Source organism: Oncorhynchus masou, chromosome 30, assembly GCF_036934945.1.
Source record: "Oncorhynchus masou masou isolate Uvic2021 chromosome 30, UVic_Omas_1.1, whole genome shotgun sequence".
In the NCBI taxonomy this organism is placed as follows: domain Eukaryota; kingdom Metazoa; phylum Chordata; class Actinopteri; order Salmoniformes; family Salmonidae; genus Oncorhynchus; species Oncorhynchus masou.
Genome location: NC_088241.1, coordinates 59796372 through 59818819, shown reverse-complemented (window position 1 = coordinate 59818819; position 22448 = coordinate 59796372). Strand labels below are relative to the sequence as shown.

Here is a 22448-nt window from a genome sequence, read left to right as displayed (position 1 = left end):
GACAGAGTTCAAAAAAACTTTACGGAAAAAGCACACCATGCAGCGCTCAGACACAAAAACAATCCATACAGATATCCGCCATGTTGTGGAGTCAACAGAAGTCAGAAATAGCATTCTAAATATTCACTTACCTTTTGATTATCTTCATCAGAATGCACTCCCAGGAATCCCAGTTCCACAATAAATGTTTGTTTTGTTCGATAAAGTCCATAATTTATGTCGAAATACCTCCTTTTTGTTCGTGCATTTAGCCCAGTAATCCAAATTCATGAGGCTCGATCACTAGGTCCAGACGAAAAGTAAAAAAGAATAGAATCAAGTATAGAATCAATCTTTAGGATGTTTTTATCATAAATCTTCAATAATTTTCCAACCGGAGAATTCCTTTGTCTTCAGAAATGCAATGGAACACAGGTCGCTCTCACGTGTGTGCGCATGATCAGCTCATGCCACTCTGGCAGACCCCTTACTCAAACAGCTCTCATTCGCCACACTTCACAATAGAAGCCTCAAACAAGTTTCTAAAGACTGTTGGCATCTAGTGGAAGCCTTAGGAAGTGCAATATGACCCCATAGACACTGTATATTCGATAGGCAATGATTTGAAAAACTACAAACCTCAGATTTCCCACTTCCTGGTTGGATTTTCTCTCAGGTTTTTGTCTGCCATATGAGTTCTGTTATAATCACAGACATCATTCAAACAGTTATAGAAACTTCAGAGTGTTTTCCTTCCAAATCTACTAATTGTATTCATATTCTAGCTTTTATGGCTGAGAGCAGGCAGTTTATTCTGGGCACCTTTTTATCCAAGCTACTCAATACTGCCCCCCAGTCCCAAAGAAGTTAAGTAATTATGACAAATGTTAATATAATGTTGGGCAATGTAACAAAGTAATGACTTTTCAAATAAGTTACCTTACATGTTATGTTGGCTGACAATTTATTAGCTACGCTATCCTTACGAACCACATAGCATATCATTACAGCAGTATGTACCGGTATGTCAGCTCGCTAACGCTTAACTTAGTTGGCTACTAATACATCAAACTTGCCAGTATATTAACTATATGCTATCTACCCAACATATATTGACTAATTATTCCCGTCATTCTTAGCTAAGCTAAGTGGTATAGTCGTTGTGCGTTCTCAATGGACATTCGAGTGCATTCATAAATTCGCTCTGGCTATCTAACATTACTCCAATTTCAGAGGTATTGGAGTAATTTGTCTCTGGTACACTCTTGTCTGAGTGTACCAGAGCGCAGAATAACTGAATTTACGAGCACTCAACACCCGTTGAATATGACTGTGTCAGTAAACGCCGGGCATAAAAGCTTAACTAAATTGTTGCCAGCAGCACAGATGGTCACCAGCGCTCTTGATAACAAGAAAACATCCTAACCAGCTCTGGGGTGAGTAAAATGGTCAGAGTGAGGTATTCTGTCATTTGTATCAGGAAGTAGCTAGCCAACATTAGCTTGGGAGCTTGACTGCCGTTGTAAGGTCAGAATGCTCGAATCACCTCAGCCCGAGTGTCCAGTGTGTGCACCGAAAGCGAAACACTCCGAATTTACAAACGGACAATCTGACAACCCTCTGAATTTACGAAGCTCTCAGCGCGCTCTGAGCACTCTGGCAATCCAGATTGAATTTAAGAATATACCCGAAGTTGTAAAATGTCTAGCTAGTAATTTGTGTTGCTAGCAAGAGGTTGCATAGCAACAGCATCAACTTCCGGTAGACAGGCGAAGAGCTAGTACGCTCAACTGAAAGGATACAATTCGATTACAGTATACTAAAAATTAACTAATAGTATACATTATGTTAGTATGGGTATTCAAACGCAGCTTCTGTCTCTCTCTGTGTTCACTGTCTGTCTTGGGTCTATCGTTCTCTCTTTCTTCTCCTGGTCAGGGGTCATCCTATAGGTCAACATGTGTTCTTGTTTTCCCGCCGTCTGTTCGATGCTCTGGGAATTGTGAAGGGGCTAAGTTATTGTTGTGGTCTGGACATACGTGTAGTGTACACAGCTCTCGTTGACTAGTAATGCACTCCCAGGTATCTGGTCTGCTGGAGTTATTTATTTATGTCCGGGGGTAAGAGGCCTTGCCCTCTTTTTCTCCCTCTCAACTATCTGTCCATCTCCCACTCCGTTTTGTCAATCCGTCTCTTTCTTAGCTATTTCTCAATCTCTGAGTTTATCGCTTTCTCTTATTCTTTCTATCTACTCTGTCTGCTCTTCTTTTTCTTGGCTCTTTCTTCTCTCTCTTTCTTTCTCCCTCCTTTCTCCCCCCCATTGCTTGGTCTCTCTCTCTCACTCACTTTCTCCTTGTGCCCTCTCCCTCTATTTGAGTAAGATTTATCTTTACGGTTATGGATATGGCATGAACTGTACATTATTATGTTTGCTTCTGAAAATGCCATAGGCCTCCTGATGTCCTGTGAAGATATTCTCCCTTCCTCCACCCCTCAGTCACTCAATTACAGCTCTTCTCCTTTTATTCCCCTCAGTCACTCAATTACAGCTCTTCTCCTTTTATTCCCTCAGTCACTCAATTACAGCTCTTCTCCTTTTATTCCCTTCAGTCCCTCAATTACAGCTCTTCTCCTTTTATTCCCTCAATTACAGTCATTCCCCTCAGTCACTCAATTACAGCTCTTCTCCTTTTATTCCCCTCAGTCACTCAATTACAGCTCTTCTCCTTTTATTCCCTCAGTCACTCAATTACAGCTCTTCTCCTTTTATTCCCCTCAGTCACTCAATTACAGCTCTTCTCCTTTTATTCCCCTCAGTCACTCAATTACAGCTCTTCTCCTTTTATTCCCCTCAGTCACTCAATTACAGCTCTTCTCCTTTTATTCCCTTCAGTCCCTCAATTACAGCTCTTCTCCTTTTATTCCCTTCAGTCACTCAATTACAGCTCTTCTCCTTTTATTCCCCTCAGTCACTCAATTACAGCTCTTCTCCTTTTATTCCCCTCAGTCACTCAATTACAGCTCTTCTCCTTTTATTCCCCTCAGTCACTCAATTACAGCTCTTCTCCTTTTATTCCCTTCAGTCACTCAATTACAGCTCTTCTCCTTTTATTCCCTTCAGTCACTCAATTACAGCTCTTCTCCTTTTATTCCCCTCAGTCACTCAATTACAGCTCTTCTCCTTTTATTCCCCTCAGTCACTCAATTACAGCTCTTCTCCTTTTATTCCCCTCAGTCACTCAATTACAGCTCTTCTCCTTTTATTCCCCTCAGTCACTCAATTACAGCTCTTCTCCTTTTATTCCCTCAGTCACTCAATTACAGCTCTTCTCCTTTTATTCCCTTCAGTCACTCAATTACAGCTCTTCTCCTTTTATTCCCTTCAGTCACTCAATTACAGCTCTTCTCCTTTTATTCCCCTCAGTCACTCAATTACAGCTCTTCTCCTTTTATTCCCCTCAGTCACTCAATTACAGCTCTTCTCCTTTTATTCCCCTCAGTCACTCAATTACAGCTCTTCTCCTTGTATTCCCCTTCACTCAATTACAGCTCTTCCCCCTCAGTCACTCAATTACAGCTCTTCTCCTTTTATTCCCCTCAGTCACTCAATTACAGCTCTTCTCCTTTTATTCCCCTCAGTCACTCAATTACAGCTCTTCTCCTTTTATTCCCCTCAGTCCCTCAATTACAGCTCTTCTCCTTTTATTCCCCTCAGTCACTCAATTACAGCTCTTCTCCTTTTATTCCCCTCAGTCACTCAATTACAGCTCTTCTCCTTTTATTCCCAGTCACTCAGTCACTCACTCATTACAGCTCTTCTCCTTTTATTCCCCTCAGTCACTCAATTACAGCTCTTCTCCTTTTATTCCCCTCAGTCACTCAATTACAGCTCTTCTCCTTTTTTTCCCCTCAGTCCCTCAATTACAGCTCTTCTCTTTGTTCCCCTCAGTCACTCAATTACAGCTCTTCTCCTTTTATTCCCCTCAGTCACTCAATTACAGCTCTTCTCCTTTTATTCCCTCAGTCACTCAATTACAGCTCTTCTCCTTTTATTCCCCTCAGTCACTCAATTACAGCTCTTCTCCTTTTATTCCCCTCAGTCACTCAATTACAGCTCTTCTCCTTTTATTCCCCTCAGTCACTCAATTACAGCTCTTCTCCTTTTATTCCCTTCAGTCCCTCAATTACAGCTCTTCTCCTTTTATTCCCTTCAGTCACTCAATTACAGCTCTTCTCCTTTTATTCCCCTCAGTCACTCAATTACAGCTCTTCTCCTTTTATTCCCCTCAGTCACTCAATTACAGCTCTTCTCCTTTTATTCCCCTCAGTCACTCAATTACAGCTCTTCTCCTTTTATTCCCCTCAGTCACTCAATTACAGCTCTTCTCCTTTTATTCCCCTCAGTCACTCAATTACAGCTCTTCTCCTTTTATTCCCCTCAGTCACTCAATTACAGCTCTTCTCCTTTTATTCCCCTCAGTCACTCACTCACAGCTGTCACATCATCTCGTGGGCCGTGGAGACAGAATCCTGTTCTGTTTTCTGATTGATCCTACTGTTGTTCCTCTGTCACCACCACTGTTAGTCTTTATCTTATTCATTATTATGCGAAATGGAACAAGACGTCCTTTTGAAATTAAACATACCCAATTTTATTTTTGCTCTCACGCTTTTCAAGGGTATTTTACCAAAGTGGTCCATGTATGCTTTCAAGTATTCAACATTGTGCTTTCTATGCGCAATCAAAACAGAAAGAAAACAGTAAGCACTCGTCTGCAGCGAGATCCAATTTCCATTGTACTCTTCCCTCCTCCGACTGACGGTTTAGTGTTTCGCAGCATCAGTGGAGACTCAGAGCTAGAAAATGGTATATCATACACCACAGTTGAGGAACAATAGGAAAGTAATTCTGCTTTGAAAGTTTATACGCTTGTAACTTCACGTTTGAGAAAATGGCCTTTGAATATTTTTGGTGCCAACTGAAGAGCCCTTTGTCTACACCCATTCAGCATCGTTCACACCCTCTTAAGATTTAGCCCCACCCATCTCTTTAAAGATTTAAAGATTAAAGGCTGGCTTATACTACAGGTGTGTTCGTAAATGTGCAGTTAGCTAACCAACCAGGTTCAATGTTAGCTAGCTAACTAGCAATGCAAATGGCTCTGAGATATCAATAATATTACTACACACATCATACAGGTAATGTTAGCGAGCGAGCTAACAGCACACTTTAGCTTGAAATTCAAACAACTTTGACAAAATTAAAAACGTGTAACATCTGACAATGTAGCTAGCTAGACTCTCTTACCCGTATCCATGGATGGACGCTTCTCCCTCTCACGGAGGCCATGGTTACCCTTAGTTTGAAGATGTAATCCGGAGATGGGTGTTTTAAACAGCAGCTTTCTGTGTGTCCTCTGTTTTGACTAAGTCTTCATATTTGCAATCAAACGCCAGAATTCTCTGTCTCCTTAGCTATCATACTCTAATTCCACTAACTTGTTAATAATAATCCATTGATCCTCCTTTTACCCTCCTTTTTGTTTTGGTGAATTGGCACACCTAAATGGCACCCTAGTCATAGACTGTTCTCTCTGCTACCGCACGGCAAGCAGTGACGGAGCGCCAAGTCTAGGTTCAAAAGGCTTCTTAACAGCTTCTACCCCCAAGCCATAAGACTCCTGAACAGCTTATCAAAGGCCTACCCAGACCCCTCTTTTGCGCTGCTGCTACTCTCTGTTTATAATCTATGCATAGTCACTTTAACCTCTTGAAACTCCCCATCCCGGATCCGGGATTGTGACTAAGCCTCAGGCTCATTAGCATAACGCAACGTTAACGATTTCTGAAAATCGCAAATAAAATTAAAATAATGCGTTTGCTCTCAAGCTTAGCCTTTTCTTAACAACACTGTCATCTCAGATTTTCAAAATATGCTTTTGAACCATAGAAATTGACTAATTTGTATAAGAGTATGCAAAGCTAGCATAGCATTTTGTGTAGCATGTAGCACGCAACATTTTCACAAAAGCCAGATAACCAAATAAATAAAATCATTTACCTTTGAAGAGCTTCTGATGTTTTCAATGAGGAGACTCCCAGCCACATACCAAATGCGCAGTGTTTCCTGAAAGCGTCTGTGTGTAGGAGAAATCGTTCCGTTTTCTACATTGCGCCTGGCTACCGAAACGAACCGAAAATGCAGTCACCTACAACGTGAAACTTTTTCCGGATTAACTACATAATATCGATAAACATGGCAAACGTTGTTTGGAATCAATCCTCAAGGTGTTTTTTCACATATCTCTTCATTGACATGCAGTTCATGGAAGCTTGCTTCTCTCTCTGTGCCCCATGGAAAAATACTGGCAGGTGACTTTTGCGCACCAATTTCGGCGCAGGACACCGGGCGGACATGTGGTAAATGTGGTCTCTTATGGTCAATCTTCCAACGATCTGCCTACAAATACGTCACAATGCTGCAGACACCTTGGGGAAACGACAGAAAGGGCAGACTCATTCCTCTTGCGTTCACAGCCATATAAGGAGATCATGAAAGACAGAGCCTCAAAAATCCTTGTCATTTCCTGGATGCCAAGTCATCTTGGTTTTGCCTGAAGCTCACGTTAAAGGGCACGCACAGAGAAGATATTTGTATTTCTGGACACGTCAGAGTGTTTTCTTTCGAACAGTAGCAATTATATGCATAGTCGAGCATCTTTTTGTGACAAAATATCTTGTTTAAAACGGGAACGTTTTTCTTCCAAAATGAAATAGCGCCACCATAAGTGTAAGAGGTTAACTCTACCTACATGTACATCTTACCTCGACTAACCGGTGCGCCTGCACATTGACTCTGTACCGGTACCCCTGTATATAACCTTGCTTGTTATTTTACAACTGCTGTTAAATTATTTGTTATTTTTATTTTGTGTTAAGCAGTTTGCATCCCGTCCCAATAGAGCCACGAATGACACAATCACCATCGTACTGCACACTGCCCTGTCCCATCTGGACAAGAGGAATACCTATGCTGTTCCTTGACTAGAGCTCAGCCTTCGAGACCATAGTACCCTCTAAGCTCTGGGCCCTGGGTCTGAACCCTGCCCTGTGCAACTTTGTCCTGGACTTCCTGATGGGCCACCACCAGGTGGTGAAGCTAGGCAACAACATCTCCACTTCGCTGATCCTCAACACAATGGTGCGTGCTCAGGCCCCCTCCTGTACTCCCTGTTCACCGATGTTCACCCATGCACGTGTCCAACTCAATCATCAACTTTTACAGACAAGACAATGGTGGTAGGCCTGACTACAAACAACGACGAGACCCTGGCAGAGGTGAGGGTCAACAAAACACAGGAGCTGATCATGGACTTCAGGAGACCGCAGAGGGAACACAGCCCCATTCACATCGGGGGGGCTGCAGTGGAGAAGGTAAAAAGCTTCAAGTTCCTCAGTCTACACATCACTGACATTTTGAAATTGTCCGTCTACACAGACAGTGTGGTGAAGAAGGTGCAACAGCGCCTCTTCAACCTGAAGAATTTTGGCTTTGCCCCGAAGACCCCTCACAAACGTCTACAGATGCACCATTGAGAACATCCTGTGGGGCTGTATCACCGCCTGGTACAGCAACTACATTGCCTGCAACCGCAAGGCTCTCCAGTGGGTGGCGCAGTCTGCCCATCGCATCACCGGGAGCACACTGCCTGCCCTCCCGCAGGGGTGACGTGAGAGAACTTGGGAAGGTTGAACACCAGACGGGCTGCGGCGTTCTGGATGAGTTGTAGGGGTTTAATGGCACAGGCAGGGAGCCCAGCCAACAGCGAGTTGCAGTAATCCAGACGGGAGATGACAAGTGCCTGGATTAGGACCTGCGCCGCTTCCTGTGTGAGGCAGGGTCGTACTCTGCGGATGTTGTAGAGCATGAACCTACAGGAACGGGCCACCGCCTAGATGTTAGTTGAGAACGACAGGGTGTTGTCCAGGATCACGCCAAGGTTCTTAGCACTCTGGGAGGAGGACACAATGGAGTTGTCAACCGTGATGGCGAGATCATGGAACGGGCAGTCCTTCCCCGGGAGGAAGAGCAGCTCCGTCTTGCCGAGGTTCAGCTTGAGGTGGTGATCCGTCATCCACACTGATATGTCTGCCAGACATGCAGAGATGCGATTCGCCACCTGGTCATCAGAAGGGGGAAAGGAGAAGATTAATTGTGTGTCGTCTGCATAGCAATGATAGGAGAGACCATGTGAGGTTATGACAGAGCCAAGTGACTTGGTGTATAGCGAGAATAGGAGAGGGCCTAGAACAGAGCCCTGGGGGACACCAGTGGTGAGAGCGCGTGGCGAGGAGACAGATTCTCGCCACGCCACCTGGTAGGAGCGACCTGTCAGGTAGGACGCAATCCAAGCGTGGGCCGCGCCGGAGATGCCCAACTCGGAGAGGGTGGAGAGGAGGATCTGATGGTTCACAGTATCGAAGGCAGCCGATAGGTCTAGAAGGATGAGAGCAGAGGAGAGAGAGTTAGCTTTAGCAGTGCGGAGCGCCTCCGTGATACAGAGAAGAGCAGTCTCAGTTGAATGACTAGTCTTGAAACCTGACTGATTTGGATCAAGAAGGTCATTCTGAGAGAGATAGCGGGAGAGCTGGCCAAGGACGGCACGTTCAAGAGTTTTGGAGAGAAAAGAAAGAAGGGATACTGGTCTGTAGTTGTTGACATCGGAGGGATCGAGTGTAGGTTTTTTCAGAAGGGGTGCAACTCTCGCTCTCTTGAAGACGGAAGGGACGTAGCCAGCGGTCAGGGATGAGTTGATGAGCGAGGTGAGGTAAGGGAGAAGGTCTCCGGAAATGGTCTGGAGAAGAGAGGAGGGGATAGGGTCAAGCGGGCAGGTTGTTGGGCGGCCGGCCGTCACAAGAAGCGAGATTTCATCTGGAGAGAGAGGGAGAAAGAGGTCAGAGCACAGGGTAGGGCAGTGTGAGCAGAACCAGCGGTGTCGTTTGACTTCGCAAACGAGGATCGGATGTCGTCGACCTTCTTTTCAAAATGGTTGACGAAGTCATCTGCAGAGAGGGAGGAGGGGGGAGGGGGAGGAGGATTCAGGAGGGAGGAGAAGGTGGCAAAGAGCTTCCTAGGGTTAGAGGCAGATGCTTGGAATTTAGAGTGGTAGAAAGTGGCTTTAGCAGCAGAGACAGAGGAGGAAAATGTAGAGAGGAGGGAGTGAAAGGATGCCAGGTCCGCAGGGAGGCGAGTTTTCCTCCATTTCCGCTCGGCTGCCCGGAGACTCTCAGTTAGATAGCAAATGTTCAGTTTTTCCAAAAAGATTATTTGTGTAGGAGAAATCGCTCCATTTTGTTCATCACGTTTGGCTAAGAAAAAAACCTGAAAATTCAGTCATTACAATGCCGAATTTTTTTCCAAATTAACTCCACAATATCGACAGAAACATGGCAAACGTTGTTTAGAATCAATCCTCAAGGTGTTTATCTATTCGATAATGAATCATTCGTGGCAGTTTCCTTTCTCCTCTGAACCTAATGGAAAAGTGAACGCAGCTGGAGATAATTTCACCAAGGGACACCTGGTAAATGTAGTCTCTTATGGTCAATCTTCCAATGATATGCTTTCTGTGGAAAGAACTGAAAACTGCTGTTCACAAATGCTCTCCATCCAACCTCACTGAGCTCGAGCTGTTTTGCAAGGAGGAATGGGAAAAAATTTCAGTCTCTCGATGTGCAAAACTGATGAGAGACATACCCCAAGCGACTTACAGCTGTAATCGCAGCAAAAGGTGGCGCTACAAAGTATTATCTTAAGGGGGCTGAATACTTTTGCACGCCCAATTTTTCAGTTTTTGATTTGTTAAAAAAGTTTGAAATATCCAATAAATGTCGTTCCACTTCATGATTGTGTCCCACTTGTTGTTGATTCTTCACAAAAAAATACAGTTTTATATCTTTGTTTGAAGCCTGAAATGTGGCAAAAGGTCGCAAAGTTCAAGGGGGCCAATACTTTCGCAAGGCACTGTAGTTATAACATGATAACACACAGAAATACGAGCCTTAGGGCCTCATTAATATGGTCGAATCCGGAAACTATCATCTCGAAAACAAGATATTTATTCTTTCAGTGAAATACGGAACCGTTCCGTATTTTATCTAATGTGTGGCATCCATAACTCTAAATATTCCTGTTACATTGCACAACCTTCAATGTTCTGTCATAATTACGTAAAATTCTGTCAAATTAGGCGGCCCAAACTGTTGCATATACACTGACTCTGCGTGCAATGAACGCAAGAGAAGTGACACAATTTCACCTGGTTAATATTGCCTGCTAACTTGGATTTATTTTAGCTAAATATGCAGGTTTAAAAATATATACTTCTGTTTATTGATTTTAAGAAAGGCATTGATGTTTATGGTTAGGTACACATTGGAGCAACGACATGCACCGCATCAATTATATGCAACGCAGGACACGCTAGATAAACTAGTAATATCAACAACCGTGTGTAGTTACCTAGTGATTATGACTGATTGATTGTTTTTTAAGATAAGTTTAATGCTAGCTAGCAACTTACCTTGGCTTACTGCATTCGCATAACAGGCAGTCTCCTCGTGGAGTGCAATGTAATCGGGTGGTAGGAGCATTGGACTAGTTAACTGTAAGGTTGCAAGATTGAATCCCCCGAGCTGACAAGGTAAAAATCTGTCATCCTGCCTCTGAACAAAGCAGTTAACCCACCATTCATAGGCCGTCATTGAAAATAAGAATGTGTTCTTAACTGACTTGCCGAGTTAAATAAAGATAAAAGGTGTACAAAAATATTTTTAAAAACAGCCAAATCGGTGTCCAAAAATACCGATTTCCGATTGTTATGAAAACTTGAAATCGGCCCTAATTAATCGTCCATTCCGATTAATCGGTCCACCTCTAGTACAGAGTATAGTATATGATGGCTCTCCCTAGGTTCTGCAAAGTGTCTAAGACATCCTGTAACTCATATGGCCTCCCCAGTCCCCCTTGCCTGACTTTCCCTGGCAACATATTAATAAATCTAACCTCCCCCTGACAGCAGCAACCATATTGTCAGCAATTAAATGCTCAGAAGTGGGTTTGACCAAAAATGTAATCACAATGAAAGGGTCATAACAAGGTGAACGAGTCTAAGCATCTTCTGACAGGTGGCTGTTTTCTTCAGGCCTGTGCAAGCCTTGTGTTCTCAGACAACCAGTCATATTCTCAGAACATCAGACAGCCACGGTGGGGCCCAGACAGGAGGAGTATGAGTTGTCACGAACCGGCTCAAAGCCCGTAACAAAGTGAGACAATGTGGAGATAAGGAGTAACAAAATATATATTTATTAACCAAAGCAACTAAGGAAAATATACAATGGTGTGTGTAATCAGTAATCAGTAGTGTAAGTGAGTGTTTTGCATGCATGAATGTAATAATGCAGGGTGTTGAAAGGTGCCAATGCAAACAAACAAAAGGCCACCAAGAACCACAACACAATCTACAAAGGTGTCTGCATGGAGAGAGTCTCCTCCATGAATGTGGAAGAGGTCTATTTATCCTGGGACACACCTGGCCCAGGTGTTTCCCATGTAGCTGACGACCCTCCCCAACTCCGCCCACCGGCATCCTAATAAGGAAACAAGAACAAAGACAATACGGCAGACAGAGTGGGAGGGTCGTCACAGAGTGTAGGTGGTTTCTGCCTTCTGATAGTGTCTGAAGGCACAACCCTCAAAACAGGTGTTAACACACACACAGAGGTCTCCTAAGAGGTGACCTTAGTTTATCATAACACAATTTATTAACCCTTATAAAAGGTATGAGGCCCTGGTTTAACACCTTCAGGACCATTACCATTCCCTGTCAGAGTGGGGGTACCACAAGGATCAGTATTGGGACCATTACCATTACCTGTCAGAGTGGGGGTACCACAAAGTTCAGTATTGGGACCATTACCATTACCTGTAAGAGTGGGGGTATCACAAAGATCAGCTTTGGGATCATTACTATTCCCAGTCAGTGAGGGTATCTCAAGGATCAGCCCTAGGCCCATTACTGTTCCAAGTCAGACCCAGGAGGCAAAGTGGTTTACACAGAGCCACAGCAGGGGAAAAATATGGGTAGGTAGGGGGATTGGGATGTTGCAACTGTTTGAAGGACTCAGGATTTAGTTTTTGATGCTTGCCAACATTCTTTGCCTGTTGATATCAAAAAGCTATATTGAAGAGGAAGAAAAAACACATTTTTGGAAAATCTTTGAATATATGAAATGATATCAATGCTTTTATACATTAGTGTTAATGTTATCTTTATGATAGACACTTTTCTCCCCCTCACTTGTCCCCCTCGCTACAGACCCCATGCATGGCCCCCAAAGACTGGAGGTGGTGGACATCAAGTCCAAGCAGATCACAGTGCGCTGGGAGCCCTTTGGCTACAACGTGACCCGTTGCCACAGTTACAATCTAACTGTCGAGTACCGCTACCAGGCAGACGGCAAGGAGGAGACCCTCGAGGAGGTGTGCTACGACACCTTGAGCCTAGCGCCGCAGCACACCATCCGGAACCTGTCACCCTACACCAACGTCAGCGTCAAACTGGTGCTGAGGAACCCCGAAGGCATCAAGGAGAGCATGGACGTGGACGTGCTGACCGACGAAGATGGTAAGTGGGTGAGGTTCTGTTCTAGAATAGCATATTAATTGGATAGTAGTGAAATACCCGATGGGCTGGACAATTCTCATCTCATCACGCATCTTGGAAATCAATCAAACTGCCGTCATTAACCCAATGGAAAAATCAAATGATTTATTATTTAAACAGTGGAAGTGTTTTGGCTAGGGAGAGAAACAAGAAGGTGCAGTTTTGGGCCATGTAGTGGAAAGTAATGTGGTCACTGGAGATGAGTGTGTGCAATAGTGGGTCTGGCACATGTGATTTCATTGTTTTGTATGTTGTTGTCGTTTGCATGTGTATGTTTTGTATTGTTTATAAAATATTAAATGTATAGATATTTTTTAAATGAAATATAATTGACCCCAAATCTGCCCTGTCAAAACGTCCGACATTCAGCTTTTCAAGGCCATCATTGGGGCCTAACAGAGAACATGAAAGCATGAGGGCACGTGTTTCAATAAGTGCCAGATACGGTAGTTATTTGAAAGCACTTTTACGACGCCCTCCTTTGATACATACACCTACTTCTGCGTGTTTCCTTTGAATTGGTTTCTTCAAAGTTCATTTGTAAATTGCAATCTCACGCCGCTATTCAAAGTGATATTAAACGTTCAAAGGATCTCGATTGAATTTATCTTCCTGATAACAAGTAGAACTTTTCCACATAGGTATAGTATGTGATTTAAGTTGAACAGCTTTTTATTTATTTATTTGCTAGAAACATGAAACCTTTGACCCTCTTATGGGTAAGAAAATGGAACGGCGTGCTTTCCTTTTATTGAACTGTTTTGCCAGCGAGTTGTACATGTAGCGGGTCTTGACCCTAATGCTCGTTGGTTTTCCTTCCGATGTAATTTACAATGTGAGCACCCAGCACTGTGTACCTCCCAGCCACACTGTAAACCATGATGTTTTCTCATAACGTTTAGGTTATTGAAGAAGTTGAAAGAGACAATGGCAAAACATCCAGTTTGACTAAATGTTCCGTACTGTTTCACGATCTCACTGGGGTCAGGGAGAACGAATAGAACTGCACGACCATGACCCCCCCCCCCCGCCCCCAACGATTTTTGATAAAGTCACTCTATTTAATTTCCCTCTATTCCCTGTCCACCTAAGTGCCTGGCGCTGTGCCACTCCAGTCCATCCAGGGGAGCACCTACGAGGAGAAGATCGCCCTGCGATGGAGCGAGCCTGTCCAGACCTACGGGATCATTAAGCAGTATGAGGTAAGATCATCTGGGGAAACTGCTAAGCCCAGCCGCCCATCTGGGCCCACCTTTCTGTCTTCCTTCCTCTCCCCTTTTCTCTCTCTCCCTCTTCCCTCCAACACACATCCATCTGGTCTGGCAGGAGCCGGGCGGCTTCCATTATCGAATAAACCCAACCTAATAACACACATCTATTACCACCTGAACCCCCTCCGACAGCATGCCATGCCCAGCCCCAGCCATGCCCCACCCCAGCCTTGCCCCACTCCGCCCCCGCCCCAGCCATGCCCCACCCACCCCAGCCTTCCCTAACCCAACCCATCCTTCCCACCCCAGCCTTGCCCCACCCCACCCCAGCCTTGCCCCACTCCGCCCCCGCCCCAGCCCATGCCCCACCCCCACCCCACCCCCCAGCCTAACCCAACCCATCCCCCCCCAGCCCCAGCCTTGCCCCACCCCCAGCCTAACCCAACCCCGTCCCTCCCCACCCCAGCCATGCCCAGCCTAACCCCACCCCAGCCAACCCAACCCATCCCACCCAACCCAGCCATCCCCAGCCCCCACCCCAGCCATGCCCCACCCCCAGCCTAACCCATCCCTTCCCACCCCAGCCTTGCCCCACCCCAGCCTTGCCCCACCCCAGCCATGCCCCACCCCAGCCTAACCCCTAACCCAACCCATCCCTCCCCACCCCAGCCATGCCCAGCCTTATCCAACCCATCCCTCCCCACCCCAGCCATGCCCAGCCTAACCCAACCCATCCCTCCCCACCCCATCCCTCCTCCCTCCCCACCCCAGCCTTGCCCACCCCACCCCAGCCATGCCCCACCCCAGCCTAACCCAACCCAACCCATCCCTCCCCACCCCACCCCAGCCCCCAGCCTAACCCATCCCATCCCACCCCACCCCAGCCATGCCCAGCCTAACCCAACCCATCCCTCCCCAGCCTAACCCAACCCAACCCATCCCCCCTAACCCACCCCATCCCTCCCTAACCCAACCCATCCCTCCCCACCCCAGCCTAACCCAACCCACCAACCCCCCCCCCCACCCCAGCCTAACCCAACCCATCCCCCCTCCCCACCCCAGCCTAACCCAACCCATCCCTCCCCACCCCAGCCTAACCCAACCCATCCCTCCCCACCCCAGCCTAACCCAACCCATCCCTCCCCACCCCAGCCATGCCCAGCCTAACCCAACCCATCCCACCCCCCCCACCCCCAGCCTAACCCAACCCATCCCTCCCCACCCCAGCCATGCCCAGCCTAACCCAACCCATCCCTCCCCAGCCTAACCCAACCCAACCCACCCCAGCCTAACCCAACCCATCCCTCCCTCCCAACCCAGCCTAACCCAACCCATCCCTCCCCTCCCCACCCCAGCCTAACCCAACCCATCCCTCCCCACCCCAGCCTAACCCAACCCATCCCCCCCCTCCCCACCCCAGCCTAACCCAACCCACCCCACCCCAGCCTAACCCAACCCAGCCCCCTCCCCACCCCAGCCTAACCCAACCCACCCCACCCCAGCCTAACCCAACCCATCCCTCCCCTCCCCACCCCAGCCTAACCCAACCCATCCCTCCCCACCCCAGCCTAACCCAACCCATCCCCCCCCCCACCCCAGCCTAACCCAACCCATCCCCTCCCCACCCCAGCCAACCCCCAGCCTCCCCACCCCAGCCTAACCCAACCCACCCCAGCCACCCCAGCCTAACCCAACCCATCCCTCCCCCCCCACCCCAGCCTAACCCAACCCATCCCTCCCCACCCCAGCCTAACCCAACCCATCCCCTCCCCACCCCAGCCTAACCCAACCCATCCCTCCCCCCCACCCCCAGCCTAACCCAACCCATCCCTCCCCACCCCAGCCTAACCCAACCCTCCCCACCCCAACCCAACCCATCCCTCCCCACCCCACCCCAGCCTAACCCAACCCATCCCTCCCCACCCCAGCCTAACCCAACCCAACCCATCCCTCCCCCCACCCCAGCCTAACCCAACCCATCCCTCCCCACCCCACCCCAGCCTAACCCAACCCATCCCTCCCCACCCCAGCACAGCCTAACCCAACCCATCCCTCCCCACCCCACCCCACCCCAGCCTAACCCAACCCATCCCTCCCCACCCCACCCCAGCCTAACCCAACCCATCCCTCCCCACCCCAGCCTAACCCAACCCATCCCCCCCCCCACCCCAGCCTAACCCAACCCTCCCCACCCCACCCCAACCCAACCCATCCCTCCCCACCCCAGCCTAACCCAACCCATCCCTCCCCACCCCAGCCTAACCCAACCCACCCCACCCCAGCCTAACCCAACCCTCCCTCCCCACCCCAGCCTAACCCAACCCATCCCTCCCCACCCCAGCCTAACCCAACCCATCCCTCCCCACCCCAGCCTAACCCAACCCATCCCTCCCCCCCCCCAGCCTAACCCAACCCATCCCTCCCCACCCCAGCCTAACCCAACCATCCCAGCCTAACCCCAACCCATCCCTCCCCACCCCACCCCAGCCTAACCCAACCCTCCCCTCCCCACCCCAGCCTAACCCAACCCTCCCCTCCCCACCCCAGCCTAACCCAACCCTCCCCTCCCCACCCCAGCCTAACCCAACCCTCCCCACCCCACCCCAGCCTAACCCAACCCATCCCTCCCCACCCCAGCCTAACCCAACCCATCCCCTCCCCACCCCAGCCTAACCCAACCCATCCCTCCCCACCCCAGCCTAACCCAACCCATCCCCACCCCACCCCAGCCTAACCCAACCCATCCCTCCCCACCCCAGCCTAACCCAACCCATCCCTCCCCACCCCAGCCTAACCCAACCCATCCCCACCCCACCCCAGCCTAACCCAACCCATCCCCCCCCCCACCCCAGCCTAACCCAACCCATCCCTCCCCATCCCCCCCACCCCAGCCTAACCCAACCCTCCCTCCCCCCACCCCAGCCTAACCCAACCCATCCCCCTCCCCACCCCAGCCTAACCCAACCCATCCCTCCCCCCACCCCAGCCTAACCCAACCCATCCCTCCCCACCCCAGCCTAACCCAACCCTTCTGGCATAGTGATGGAATAGAAACTGGAGGCACAGTACTTGAGTACCCCACCCCAGCCTAACCCAACCCTCCCCTCCCCATCCCTCCCTAACCCAACCCTCCCTCCCCACCCCAGCCTAACCCAACCCTCCCACCCCACCCCAGCCTAACCCAACCCATCCCTCCCTGTGTTCCAGCTATTATTATGAGCCGTCCTATCCTCAGCAGCCTCCACTGACAGCTAACACTGTTGAAATACAACTATAGAGTTGGTCGTCAAGCTTCTGGCATAGTGATGGAATAGAAACTGGAGGCACACAGTACTTGAGTATTGTTGTCATAGGAGCGTGGGGCATACCTTCGAGTTAGACGGTGGACCATGCTGCACTTAATCTGCCTAACATCATCCACTATTTATATAGAAGATTGCAGTCTTAAAATACCCCTCATCAACAACACTGCGATGTCAAGAGGGAAACATCTGGCCCTCTCCAACGTTTACACAACTTACCTCAAAAGATCATATAGCTGTGTGGTTTCCTGTCATCCACATTTGTACATAAAACAGTTGGTGGAAAGCACTGTACATGAAACAGCACTGTACATAAAACAGCACTGTACATAAAACAGCACTGTACATAAAACAGCACTGTACATAAAATAATTGGTGGAAAGCACTGTACATAAAACAGCACTGTACATGAAACAGCACTGTACATAAAACAGCACTGTACATAAAATAATTGGTGGAAAGCACTGTACATAAAACAGCACTGTACATAAAACAGCACTGTACATGAAACAGCACTGTACACAAAACAGCACTGTACACGAAACAGCACTGTACATGAAACCGCACTGTACACAAAACAGCACTGTACACAAAACAGCACTGTACACAAAACAGCACTGTACATGTTTATAGGCTACTCTAGCTCAACGTGTTTCTCCTATCGCAGCATTTGCCTTGCGTTTGACGTGTCCTTCAGCTCCCCACACAATCAGACGAAAATAGGGTTTTATTGCGTTAAGAAGAGCCATTGTGCTAGACCTGAATTTGTGCAAAAATTCTCCAATTAAGCTGTCAGATATGCTCATAATTAAATTATATTCTGTCATCTCGAGCTGACTCTGGGCTGCGATCCGGTTGAAAGAATGGACAAATCAAAAGTTAATTTTTGTACTGCCTCATTAGACTCTGATGGACTCAACCCCATTATTACTGTCATTCGCTGGCATTCAGCTCGTCTCATGTGCTCTTCAGCCTTTTGACTCCATCTCTCTCTCTCTCTCTCCAAAACAGCTTTTTGTTCAGAGTTGAGATCTTTATTGTGATTTCTCTTGGTTGGGAAAACGCAGTGCTGGTTCATTGTTTGAATATGCACAGCCTGAATTCAGAGCCGTCCAAACCACAGCTGACCCCTAACCCTAATGCAAGCCCCTACTCTCCACACACAAAACACCCCCCACCCCCACAAAAACTACTTTGACAGCCGTGTGTGTGTGTGTGTGTGAGTGTGTGTGTGCGATATGTGAAAAGCGATCAACGCTAACTTGAATAGCCTTTTGAAAAGCTCCAGATGCATTCCTTCCTCCCTCCTGATATAGACTAATGGCCCAGCAGAGCCCTGAGCTGCAACTTTTCACACCTGATGGATACAAATGGTCGCCACCGCACTGCAACACTCCCCATTGTGCCCCTTAATTGGGAATCAGAACAGAATAATAAAGGAGGCTTTCCATTAGGAGAGACCAAATGATTTATTTAAATGAAGCTTTTCAAGAGCGAGAGAGCTGATAAAGTTATATGAAGGAGAGGAGGAGGAGGAGGAGGAGGAGGAGGAGGAGGGTACACGCGACGCTCCACTGCTCTCCCTTTCAGAAAGAAATCCCTAGGCCTCCATTCTCCTACTCTAGAGGAAGCGGGGGGCGATTTGAATAAAGCAGAGGGAATGATTTGAATAAAACAACAGACTTGAATGCTGTTTCTATGGAAAGTTCAGGCCTAGTTTGCCTATCAGATGCCAGGCTCTGCATACTACTCTAAATTTGTGCTGCAACTCTTTCAGAATAATTTTTGGTGTATTACAGCTATGATATTCTGGCTAATGGTACACCATAATCCTTACTATACACCCAAACTAACCATAGCAAGCCTGAACCTACTTTTGAAACTTTTGATATAAGCTTGTCCTCTCCAGCCATCTAATCTAGGTTGTGTATCCATCCTCAGATCTCCTACAAGGCCCTCAGCTCCTTCGACACGGAGTTTGACTTGACCAACCAGAGTGGTAGGGTGTTCAAATTCAGCAATGAGACCTTCCACATGTTTGTGGGTCTCTACCCCGGTTCCACCTACTCATTCACCATCCGGGCCAGCACCGTCAAGGGCTTTGGAACCCCCATCATCACCCAGTTCACCACCAAGATCTCAGGTGAGGAGAAACAATGATCAGGATCAACATACAATCTGTACTGTAGTGACCAAAATCCTCCAGGACATTCTCAGTAATACAGCAGTGTTTGTGTTCCTGGTGTCTGTGTTAATCTACATTTGTGTATACTTGTCGATCTCTGTCTATATTTGTGTGAACTGTGTACTCGCCGTTATGTGTCGTCTGTCGGTCTGTGTGTCTGTCTGTTTCTGTCGGGCTGTCTGTCTCTGTCGGTCTGTCTGTCTCATGTCAGGCTGTCGGTCTGTCTCGGTCGGGCTCTCGGTCTCTGTCGGTCTCGTCGGTCGGTCAGTTTCGAGTCACCCCATAGAGATAGAGGACTTTTTTTGTTGTATCTGTGACATCATGGGCAGCGCCATTGAGGTTACAACCCAGTTGACTACTTTGACTATTATGAAATGGCGGAATCACAGTGGAAGCCTCTCATGCTAAAATGGGTTATATCCATGATGAGTCCTCTATCTATCTCTGAGTCACACTCTCCTGTGCCCTCCCCTCTCTCCCACAGCTCCGTTGATGCCAGGCTATGACCAGGAGACTCCCCTGAACCAGACAGACAGCACGGTCACCGTCCTGCTGAAGCCTGCCCAGAGCCGAGGAGCCCCTGTCAGGTAGGCCCATTCATACGTACATGCACACACACAGACGCACACACCAATTTAACACCCTGCCCTCACTCCCGACCCCATTTTCCTCTCCTCTCGTTCCCACAATGCTGTTCACCCCACAAATTCCCAACTGCTTCGGCCTCCCTCTGACCTAATTGATTGTAATTGCCTTGCCAAGAGAGTGTTTTTATCCACACTTGTGTTTTTATAGGGTTTTTACAATGCATCACGTCTTCATGCGGGCATTTTATCTGAGCAGCACTATATCTTTTGAAGATAAGAACAAAGCTTTTTCTCAGACTCCAAAGACGAGCCCTCCCCCCCCCCCTTCCTTCCACTTTTATGTTGCCAGGTACATCTGGAAGCGCAGATTGTCGTCAAGGGTGTCTCTCCTTTGATTTGCACACCACTGTAAATAAACAGGACAGATGAGAAATATGCAATATGCTTGCTCGGGAGCACAAATGGCGATTTGAGCCATTTAAAAAAATTCTCCTTGGAACGGATGGTAGAGAGAGAAATGAATAACAGCAATGGCAGGTTCCCACACCCCGGCTATGTTAGCCTTCCCTCATTTGCTGCTGCCGCTAGTGCTGCCGACGAGCTCTCCATGAAACCCACGGCTGTAAATTGTCTGCCACTAAATGTGTGTAAGAGAGCGAGAGAATGTACATGCAGGAGCGTGTACGTGCCTGTGCATGTCTGTGCACTGCAGACTGCAGATATTCTGGCAGCTGGGTCTGAAGTTGTCCCACAAACATAGACAGGATATCATGCTTCGGTCATGACTGTGTTGTCAGAGCTCTTTTTTGTTATTGTCCTTAGTCATGAAGTCCTTGTACTGCATTAAGGTCACAGGTTATCACAAGGCATGCATTGTTTTTTAATCATTCACACACACACACACACACACACACACACACACACACACACACACACACACACACACACACACACACACACACACACACACACACACAGGGGCCAAACGCCCGCAAGATATCCACGAAAGGTTGGACACTGGAATTCACGTGCCGTCAGACATGATCCTTAACTTCAGTATCCTTTAATTTGACAATAGTGTGTGACATAACACCCCCCCCCCCCCCGTCAGCCCTCATCCAATCCCACGCAGGTACACCTTTTTTCTCCCCGGATGACTGTCATTCTGTCACATTGGCTCGTCATTGTCATCTTAATTACAGTTAACTTAATGACATCACAGGATTCGCTAATTAGCGCATTTAGGCAATTGTTTGTTGTTGACTGGTCCGGAGTCAGATAAAAGAGAGGATTTGGCGACTAAAATGTCCTCCGGTTTGTATAACCCCTCTAATCCTAGCACAATGGCTCACCAGGAAATTAAGTAAAAATCAAATTCTGTACATTGGCGCGATATATGATTAATTGGGGATTAATTGTCATTATGACAATTATGATATTCTGTTACTGTATATTGAAGAGCATGATCAACTGTCAATCAAGAGATATTTAGTTCTGCTGCCATAATTCTTATTAATAATTCCCCATTTCTATCCTCCATCGTACTTAAAAATGTCCTAGGCATTGGTCACAGCACTCTCCCTGACATGAAGAGTGTTTCCTTCAGTGTGTACTTGTGTGTTCTCTGCTAACACGTGACATGTCGAAGGGACTAAGTCATGTGTGTGCTCTATCCAGCTGTGTTACTTGTATGTAGCAGTCTGTCACAAGAGACTAATAGAAAGGTGATGAACACATTCAGTCACGAGCCCCATATTCCTTCTGTCAGGCTACAGTCAATATGGAGGGGTTGGGTTCAGGAAGAAACGTCAGTATGGAGGGTTTGGGTGGGGAGGAAACGTCAATATGGAGGGGTTGGGTGGGGAAGAAATGGAGGGGTCAGTATGGAGGGGTTGGGTGGGGAAGAAACGTCAGTATGGAGGGGTTGGGTGGGGAAGAAACGTCAATATGGAGGGGTTGGGTGGGGAAGAAACGGCAATATGGAGGGGGGTTGGGTGGGGAAGAAACGTCAGTATGGAGGGGTTGGGTGGGGAAGAAACATCAGTATGGAGGGGTTGGGTTCGGGAAGAAACATCAGTATGGAGGGGTTGGGTGGGGAAGAAATGGAGGGGTTGGGTGGGGAAGAAACGTCAATATGGAGGGGTTGGGTAGGAAGAAACGTCAATATGGAGGGGTTGGGTTCGGGAAGAAACGTCAATATGGAGGGGTTGGGTTCGGGAAGAAACGTCAATATGGAGGGGTTGGGTTCGGAAGAAACGTCAATATGGAGGGGTTGGGTTCGGGAAGAAACGTCAGTATGGAGGGGTTGGGTGGGGAAGAAACGTCAATATGGAGTGGTTGGGTTCGGGAAACAGAAAGAAACGTCAATATGGAGAAACGGTTGGGTTTGGGTGGGGAAACGTCAATATGGAGGGGTTGGGTGGGGAAGAAACGTCAATATGGAGGGGTTGGGTTTGGGA

At 47.7% G+C, this 22448-nt stretch overlaps 1 protein-coding gene across 7 annotated transcripts in view; it reads left to right on the top strand.

The window, feature by feature from the left end:
- Positions 1-22448, top strand: part of LOC135522887 (receptor-type tyrosine-protein phosphatase mu-like) — a 313769-nt gene that overhangs the window by 173152 nt on the left and 118169 nt on the right. For all 7 annotated transcript variants that reach the window (XM_064949557.1, XM_064949559.1, XM_064949554.1 and 4 more), the window contains exons 8-11: positions 12357-12665; positions 13797-13906; positions 19159-19360; positions 19887-19989. In XM_064949557.1, coding sequence (XP_064805629.1) covers positions 12357-12665; positions 13797-13906; positions 19159-19360; positions 19887-19989 — 724 coding nt within the window. The remainder of the gene's footprint in view (positions 1-12356; positions 12666-13796; positions 13907-19158; positions 19361-19886; positions 19990-22448) is intronic.